Source organism: Ammodytes marinus (genome assembly GCF_949987685.1).
Source record: "Ammodytes marinus genome assembly, chromosome: 21".
Classification (NCBI taxonomy): domain Eukaryota; kingdom Metazoa; phylum Chordata; class Actinopteri; order Uranoscopiformes; family Ammodytidae; genus Ammodytes; species Ammodytes marinus.
In genome coordinates, this window is record NC_137225.1 from 15,540,024 (window position 1) to 15,549,838 (window position 9,815).

Below are 9,815 nucleotides of genomic sequence, written 5' to 3' on the forward strand. Positions count from 1 at the left end.
TAATAATAATAATAATAATAATAATAATAACAACCAACAAATAAATAAATAAAATAATAATAATGTGGGACAACTTACAATTGCCTCAATTAAAAGAACAACAGGGTATGCGTTTAAAACACTCCGGTTTCTATTTCAGCACACACCAGAATCAAGATCAAAGTGACGTTTAGGTATGAGGTTCACACATAGCCTACAAGGAATTTGTTGTGGTATTTTGGTGCACACTCACACAATACATACAATTAACATTAACAAAGAGAACATAGGCAAAAGGATGATTTCAAGAGATATGAATTAGAAAATGTACGATATAACATTACAGAAAGAGAAACTTCTATTGTGAGCAGCATGATTAAAACATTTGCAAATGATCACAGATTGTAGACAGACAAGGGTGCGTTGATGTAACACATTGAGGAGATTATAGTGACAGTCAAATCACATATGGGCCTAATAAACTGTACATTCGAAATGTCATGTCACAATCAAAAAGGCAGTCATTGATGGTGCTATAAACGGAGGGTATTTGACTTCACTATTGGGCTTATATTTTAGACCTAGCCTAAAAGGCCTAGGCCTAGGCCTATATGTTAAAATTATATATATAAAAAAAATCGTGCTCATGCTCTTTGTAGGGCTGGTTGTAGTAGAAGGAATATCAACCAGGAGCAATCGATCTCCATATGTTCTCCACTGGTTCTCCACTTTGAAAATCTTTGCTGTAGTCCCGTGGGCGGAGCCAGAATGGCAGCGGTTGCAGGGACCCAGCAGTAAAACTGAGCAGCCAGTGAATTGTCAGCTGATCTCAGTCCGCTGTCACGCACCGCAGCAACCATCGCTTTTCTCTCGATACAAGACAGCAAACCACCACTTCACCACAATACGGTAAATATTATCTTTGTCTTTTTTTGTTGGCCTACTTGTTCTCGATAATACAAACTCACCATTTCTAGTGCGTTGGCAATGAAATAGTTCAGCTTCCTCGTTGCGCAAAATAAAAGAAATAAAAAAAATGATTGGGCCAGCATATTTTCATCCAGGCCGAGACCAGTATTGCTACCGTTTTTACAATACAGAATAACAGAGCTAGCTAACATTGTTTTTTTTTTACCCTTAAGACAAAGTGTAAATTACAGATAGTGTTTATTCATTTAGTCTAACCTTTCTGTGTATGTTAGCTCGCACAGAGTTTCTAGATAAGCTATCAAACTGAATGTCCTGCATTGAGACCAGCTCAAACCAATGATCATCATAAACAGGCTACCAGTTCATTAATCTCACATTAAATCTCCTCTTCAAGAACCCGATTCCCCTTGTTTAGCAAAATATAATTCAGCTGAGTTTCATGCGAACTTGCTTCCAAGGAGTTTGCAATTAACATGAGTGTGTGAGGATGATTTTTCGTGGCCTTCTCACTAATGTGTAACATTTCTGAGTACATTTTTTGCACAGACACCCCTAAATATATATTTATATTTAGACATGTCCCTTAACTCAAATACTTAGTAATGAGCACAGACAACATTCCAGTATATGCCTGGTTTACAATATGTTTCCCTTCTGTCACTTTGAATTTGACATTTGTTGACAGCAAGCAGATAACCATTCCCATGTTTCTTTACTTTCTAACTCAAATTAGCCAACATAGCACTGAAGATCAGCAGTATACTAATAAAAAGGTAAATACATATTTACTGTGCCCCATTCCCATTTTCTGTGCAGGATTGTAGGCTATTTAAGGGGGGTAAATGTCATTGTCCTAAATGGTACTTCCCAGTTTTGCACCATGTGTTAGTTGTTCCACTTCCCTAAAGAGAATCGTGTAGGGAGGGCTAGCCGGTCATGTGCCAGGATCATATGATCAAGTGTCATGTCTGTAGCTGTGGGAGCCAGGATTATAACAGAATAATTTGACTTTAACTGCAGATTATTGTCATCAAATGTTGTTGTTTTTTCCACGTTATTCTTGTTTGATTGTAGAATTAGATTTAATCAAGCAGGTAGAGAGTTGTGTGTTTATGATGAATCATAGACCTTAGCTTTACCATTGTATTCTACTATTTGGAGGCTATTCATCAGGCACACATTGATACTGATCGGGTGGCTGTTTAGGGTTGTGCTTGGTCTTTCTCTGAGATAAAACTCACATAACTGATTTAAAAGGGAGGGGGATTTTGTTGTTCTGTTGAGTAAGGCCTGTTTAAGGTTGTCATTGTTGTAGTTCCTGCATCGACCCGTTGGTGGAGCCTGCACAGATTGGTTCACTCTGCCTGGAGTAAACAGGAAGATCTGTGCATCAGTGGGAAGGACAAGAAAAGGACATGGATGTATAGGACTGTATGTGTGATACAACTGTCGGATAAAGAAAGAAAAGCATCATATTTATGAAGTATAACTATGCATATAGCATCTACTGTCTCTGATGCATGCGGTATATTACTGATAAAGCTGCTCTTTGATGTATTCAAAATCTGCAGTCTGCTGCAGGGGGTGGGTTTAAGTCACGACTCAAAACAGACTGTGATTCCTGCATTTATCCTCACTGACTTGAGGCAGTATTTAGTGGATATATTATGTGATGAATAAATAAGTAAGAATAATAGGAGACAGAATATCATGCAAAGATTTTGAAAAAAGGAGCATGTGTGTACGACTGTTTGCGCAAAGGGAAAGCAGAGGAACATGCTGCTCTGTGGAATCCCCCTCTAATGTTAGCCTGATGCGTCACACTGACTGTACTTCTGGACCCGGAGTGTGTGCAGCCAAAGGAGGAGAATGGAGTGGCCTAGATCGGGCGCTGTGTGTAATAATGCTGAGAAATGAAGAGTCGTGAGAGAGGTGATGGTGCTGTATTTTTTCAGGGGGTTTCCATGGTAACAGTAGGAGGTGCCCACTACCATAGTGCCAAGCAAATATCTAGTCTGTTCATTTGGTACCGTAATATCTTTACATTTTTTGCTAACTTTATGTTTATCATTTTATTATCTTGCCTTTTAGGTTGAGATAATTCATTTGTTATGGTTGTAATCCGTTGTTTTTGTGGAAATTATGCAAACTGTGGTTTGCTGCTTTTATACAGACAAATGTATCAACAGAATGTAAAATGCTTTTGTTGCCATCAGTAATAAACGTCAGTCAAAGTGATGCTGCAATCCTGCACCGTCAGATCAGATTCTCTTCCCATAAAGCACTTGGTTCTCTGCTCGGTTCTTATACTGATTCGTAACACTGCATGGTCTCAGATTGAATGAACTGTAACACCATTATTCAAAGCACTCATACCCACGGCTGCTTTATGGTGGCTAATGAAAGCTCTCTGTAATTAAAATGTAGACACGGACATAAAGTGCTAGTATGTTAAAAAGTGACCATTGCAGAGGAGAGAATGGCCTCACTCTGTAACATCCTCTGGTTCATTTCCTCTATTTCACTGTGGCCTGATGTATCTGCTCTCATTGTCAGTTAAACCTTTAAGCCTGTGAAGATGGACATGTCCAAGCTGCCCAAGATCAGGGATGCGGAGCGAGAGAGCGAGTTTGGATTCGTTCATGGAGTCTCCGGACCAGGTCAGTTTCCATCACTGCCCACCACAAAGTTCTTTCTACACTTTGTTCTCTATAACAAAACAGAAGCCTTTAGAACGTTTCAGAAACAAGACTGAAGTCCAGATGTGGCTCTCTAGTGTTGATTGTGTACTTGCATTCGGTCTGATTGTTTAACCCTGTTTTTTGTTGTTGTTGTTTTTTTTCTTCCCCTAGTGGTTACGGCTACAGCGATGGCGGGAGCAGCCATGTACGAGCTGGTGCGCGTGGGCCACTGTGAGCTGGTGGGAGAGATCATCAGGCTGGAGGGAGACATGGCCACCATCCAGGTCTACGAGGAGACGTGTATCCTTTTGACACACATCACTGGCCATTCACTGATTTTACTCTATGTTGCAATTTTTCATATTCCACTGTACGACTGCTCCAACTTGTACTTCTTACAATCAGTCAGGGGCCCAAAACTGACACAACAACAGAGAGCGGAGTGATATAAAGCTAGCCAAATCTCTGTGTGTGTGTTTGTTTGTTTGTTTGTTTGTTTGTTTGATAGAGTAGTGAAACACAGCTCTATGAGGGTGAAGGAATACTACATAGACCAATATTTAATGCAATACAATTAAACAAAACAAATTAAATGTTTTAAGCCATACAAAGAACAGCTCTCATGTGCAATCAGTATATTGAATGGATCCACTGTTCTACTCCTTATTATTCTTTCAACTTCAAATTTAGCATAGTAGTGTCTTGCATATTTTAAATAACTTTCCTGAGCTTGAATGCAGCCGGCGTGTCTGTCGGAGATCCCGTGCTGCGGACGGGCAAACCCCTCTCTGTGGAGTTGGGTCCAGGAATCATGGGCTCCATCTTTGACGGTATCCAGCGACCACTGAAAGACATCAACGACATCACACAAAGCATCTACATCCCCAGAGGTGTGAACATCGGGGCCCTGAACCGAGACCTCAAGTGGGAGTTTACTCCCAGCAAGAGCCTGCGGGTGTGTGTCTGCTGCACTCAACCTCAAACCTTCACCTCCACATGACAGTGTTGTCTTAAATTGATCTTGTTCCTGTTTGTTTATCTTTGTTTGTCTTAGTTTTTTGTCTTATGTTGGTGTGATTATGAATTTGTTTGACGCTGTTTTATGAGAGTGCCAACACAAAGTTTGTTGTAGCAATACAATGATAAATACACTTTCTTATGTTTCAATGATCAGTTAAATGAGCCCTCCTTTTTTCTCCTCTTCTGATCGTTGTTAGGTTGGCAGCCACATCACAGGGGGAGACATCTACGGCATGGTGTGCGAGAACTCCCTCATCAAGCACAAGATCATGCTGCCTCCCAGAAACAGAGGCACCGTGACCTACGTGGCTCCGCCTGGAAACTACGACGTCTCTGTGAGTCCGCCCGCCCCACCTCCCCGCATACAGCCGTGCATGGTGTAGATGTTTTGTTTTCATGTTGACATTGTGTCTCTCTGTGTCAGGACGTTGTGATGGAGCTGGAGTTCGAGGGGTTGAAGGAGCAGTTCACCATGATTCAGGTATGGCCGGTCCGACAGGTGCGCCCCGTCACAGAGAAGCTGCCTGCCAACCACCCGTTGCTGACCGGACAGAGAGTACTGGATGCCCTTTTCCCGTAAGCATTCATTGCACTGCATTTGATACACAAGCTATGCAAACCCTTCCTAATTCACAACATGGGTCAAAAAGGGCAACAACTCGCGCATGAGCTGTTGCAAAGTGCCTGACAGTGGATGTGAGCCTCCAAGTGGAGGGCTGCAGCGGAAGAGCCTGACAGTGGTGGTCTGCAGCCATTTTTGTTTGTTGTGTAATACAAACAATATTTTCTACTTGCACTACTACATGATGTAGGAATGATAAAGGAAAATGGAAAATTATGATTTGTTTTTATCCAAAAACAAGATATTTAATGAATCGCGGAACAGCAAATGATAAAAATATTTTATTTTTTCAATAGATATAGAAAATAAAAAGCAAAGAGACACTTAGCCGTGTATGATATATTACAGGAAAACTTTTTTTTTAACTTTTTTGGACCCATATTGTTAATTAGAAGTGTGGTGACGCAAAAATAATTTTTTATTCAAAAAGTCAAAATTAACAATTAGATTTGTAATGTTTCCCTCCATTCTTGACTCTCTTCACTGTGTGTGCAGATGTGTGCAGGGAGGGACCACAGCAATCCCAGGAGCCTTTGGCTGTGGAAAGACTGTCATCTCTCAGTCCCTGTCCAAGTTCTCCAACAGTGACGTTATCGTCTATGTGGGCTGTGGGGAGCGCGGTAACGAGATGTCGGAAGTGCTTCGAGACTTCCCCGAGGTGGGTATTGATAGCTTTATGAGGGCGTTGTGTCCCAGCTACAGTGACTCTGTTTGGGTGTTCTGACAGTGTTGTCTGGCCAACAGCTGACCATGGAGGTAGGCGGCAAGACAGAGAGCATCATGAAGAGAACAACTCTGGTGGCAAACACCTCCAACATGCCCGTAGCTGCCAGAGAAGCCTCCATCTACACAGGTATATCTGTCAATATAACCAGGGGGAAGCACTACGTGGTCACCTGAATGTGTAAAAGTAAAGAATTTATTAAGGATGCTAACTCAGCTCGTTTTTGGCAGGAATCACACTGTCCGAATACTTCAGAGACATGGGATACAACGTGAGCATGATGGCCGACTCCACCTCCCGTTGGGCCGAAGCTCTCAGGGAGATTTCGGGCCGTCTGGCTGAGATGCCTGCTGGTGAGTTAGGAGTCTCCTGGAGATTTAGAATGAGAGCTGAAGGCAGATTTAGGTTCTAATGTGTCTTTTGTAATATCGACATTTATAAAAGGAAGTGGGAGTGAATGTGTAAATTACAAAATGTTCTGCTTGTGCAAACAAAGATCCACTCTCTATTCCGCCTTTTGACTTCTCAAATCAATGTCAGAAGCAACAATTATTTTATTATGTCAATTTTAAGATCCTATTAGGAGAGAGTTTTGGTCCTGATTTACTGTCTTTTATTTAACTGAACCATCAAATATAAGGTTGCTCAATCTGCTCTTCCAACAGCTGAAACAATTAGAAGATCAGTTCATTAGTTTATCCACAAATTGAAAGTTGAAATGAAATAATAACCGATTTTAAAGTCTTTTTTTGAAGACAAAAAAATCAAATGATAAATTGTGAACAGTTGCATTTTTTCTCATTCTCTTTTAAAGGACAGAATATTTTTGGGGTTTCTGACTCGGTTGGTCAAAACAAGTAATTTGATGGCGTCACTAAGGACTTAGATTTTTTTGTACTTTGTGGACAATCAAAACAAACCACCTCACACTTCTTTATATTCGTTCTTAATCCTTGAATTCCCTCCTACAGTAGAGCCAATGTGTCTTTTGTTTAGGAGAAAGCTGCTGTGGTTCTCTTCCCTCCTCTTGTGTAATCAGTTGAACCTGCTAGGAAGCATAAAGCCAGTGTACCAACAGAGTTTGTTTTCTGTGTCATGCCCACAGACAGTGGTTATCCTGCCTACCTGGGCGCCCGTCTCGCCTCTTTCTACGAGCGTGCTGGAAGGGTGAAGTGTCTGGGCAACCCCGAGAGAGAGGGCAGCGTGAGCATCGTAGGAGCGTGAGTACAGCTTTCCCCCCACTAGAGGGAGACTATCTGCAACTACTCTGCATCTCCTGTATTGACTGTGGCTGCGTTCCAATACCCATACTTTCTGCTATTTAGTATGATAGTGGAAAAAAGATGTAGGATGTCCCAATTGTTTTGGTCAGATTTTAGTATGCTTAAAAATACGCGGATGTTGGGGCGCCCTTAGCTCAGTTGGTAGGGCTTTTAGTTAGTCGGATTTTCACACTTAAATGAAACTTGTTCTTTTTCCTCAGTGTGTCCCCTCCTGGTGGTGACTTCTCTGACCCCGTTACTTCAGCCACACTTGGTATTGTGCAGGTAGGCGATTTGAAACTCAGATACTGATGATGTCATTCCGATGCAGTTTTTGTTGATTTTAAAGGTGTTCAGGTCTATGCTTGACTGTGTTATATTTGTTTCCCCTCTCAGGTGTTCTGGGGTCTGGATAAGAAGCTGGCTCAGAGGAAGCACTTCCCCTCCGTGAACTGGCTGATCAGCTACAGCAAATACACCCGGGCTCTGGATGAGTACTACGACAAGCACTTCCCCGAGTTTGTGCCCCTGCGCACCAAGGCCAAGGAGATCCTGCAGGAGGAGGAGGACCTGGCTGAGATTGTGCAGCTCGTCGGAAAGGTTTGTTCGGATTTTCATCTCTCCCTTTAAAAAATAAAATAAAATCACAACTATTCAATGACAATATTTTATTATTATTTTTTTTTACAGGCATCGCTGGCAGAAACAGATAAAATCACCCTGGAAGTGGCCAAGCTCATCAAAGACGACTTCCTGCAGCAGAACGGTTACAGTCCATATGACAGGTAACAAAGAATCCCATTTGAAATGGATATCAAACCTTAAAAGCAACGAGTAATCTACGTGATTTATTTATTTTGACCTTCCTCCTCAGGTTCTGTCCCTTCTATAAGACGGTGGGCATCCTGTCCAACATGATTTCTTTCTACGACATGGCGCGGCACGCAGTGGAGACCACGGCTCAGAGCGACAACAAGATCACCTGGGCCATGATCAAGGAGCACATGGGAGAAATCCTCTACAGGATCAGCTCAATGAAATTCAAGGTCAGTGTGTGTTTATGCCTGCAAAGGGGGCTTACAGTATGTCTCTTGTTTTATGTGGTAATGGCGTGGTCCTCAAGGGGATTTTAACTACATAGCATGAACCAAAAAAAGAGAATGTCCTACACCCCAAAGATAGAACTGACTTTACTAATATTGCAGATCATGTTTCAATCCTACTGATCTTCCTCAGGTCTTTGAGTTTATAGAATAAACAGTAAAAGGGACATTTGGTTTTGTCACAAGGTACAAAGATTGAGATCTGCTGTTTAAATGTTTGCTAAAGTTGACATTCTTAAATGAGGAGTGTCTTTGTGCTGTATTATGTGGAGCATGTCGAGGGATTGTTTGCTGCTTTTTAAGAGTTGGAACGATCACGATGGAAGTGAAACATTAAATCCTTCCACTGTACCTGTCACAGTGACCGCAGCTTTTCATTTATCGAGAAAGAATTGAGCCAAGGGTGAAATATAAAAAAACATTGTCGAACAAAACAAGATACAAAACATACACATACTTTTTCTCTTTCACCTTTTGTGAGACTGTGTTTTCCTTTTCCCGATGCAGGACCCAGTGAAAGACGGCGAGGCAAAGATCAAGGCCGAGTACGCTCAACTAGTGGAGGACATGCAGAACAGCTTCCGCACGTTGGAAGAATAGGCTATCCCGCCTCTCACAGCTTTTCCCAAACTCTCATCTCTCACCCCTCTGCTGCAGAATCACATTCCACATCCTCGTATGCTTCCCAAACCCAACCCTTGTGCCCCTATTTTGTGAGTGATTGTGAGTGTGTCTGTGAGTGCACACATTTTCATGTGGAGGGAAAAAGATGTACTGTAGTACTGTATTCATTATTATTATTTGTTGCCTTACATAGGCGCATTCTGGATCCTCTGCTTATCGAGCGTGTGTGTGTGTGTGTGTGGATTTTATGTGTTTACGAAAGAAAGTGGGATCTCTTTACCCCGTTTCTTCCTTTTCTCTGTTTACATGATTTTTCCTTGTATTTGTGTTCGGTTGATGTGTTGTAAATCATAAACCCATCTATTCTGTACAGAAGAAAGAGTATTGAATATAAATTTATTAATAAGATCAATCTATTTATTACCAGCATTTTTGACGTGAGGCCTTCGTTGTTTTTCCTATTTTTATTTTTTTTTAATGGTTGTGCTTCACGCTGTGCCGTGTCGTGTACTTTGCTGTGTGAATGTGCCAAGAGTCAATACTTTCATCATGTTACTCCCAAAGAATTAAAACATGGGGAAAACAACAATGTGAGCGTGTGTCTTTGTTTGCCTTTTTGATCTCTTATTTCCTGATGATGCTTTAACTGCTGCAGAACTGGTCTCTCTGCATATCGCTCATACCTTCCAGCACCCTGCCCCCTGATCATGGAAATCCTCTCAACTAGTCCTACTTTGATGACTATTATTTTCAAATGTCAGTTCGTTATTTAGTGATTGCAATGAATGAAAGAGATGTGATTTGAAACCTATTTTCTAGTTTAAAAAAACAAAACAAAAAAACGTTAACAATGGTAAATGCATCACATCA

The 9,815-nt window shown here is 41.4% G+C and overlaps 1 protein-coding gene across 1 annotated transcript; it reads left to right on the forward strand.

The window, feature by feature from the left end:
• Positions 1–821: 821 nt before the first annotated feature.
• atp6v1ab (ATPase H+ transporting V1 subunit Ab) lies at positions 822–9,520 on the forward strand. The gene is made up of 15 exons (XM_080049941.1): positions 822–888; positions 3,466–3,569; positions 3,762–3,890; positions 4,331–4,545; positions 4,808–4,945; positions 5,035–5,186; positions 5,728–5,890; positions 5,977–6,085; positions 6,187–6,309; positions 7,062–7,176; positions 7,440–7,503; positions 7,615–7,818; positions 7,909–8,003; positions 8,093–8,264; positions 8,829–9,520. Exons 2-15 carry the CDS (start codon positions 3,488–3,490, stop codon positions 8,919–8,921), a joined length of 1,854 nt encoding a protein of 617 aa, XP_079906067.1. The 5' UTR covers positions 822–888; positions 3,466–3,487; the 3' UTR covers positions 8,922–9,520.
• Positions 9,521–9,815: the final 295 nt, after the last annotated feature.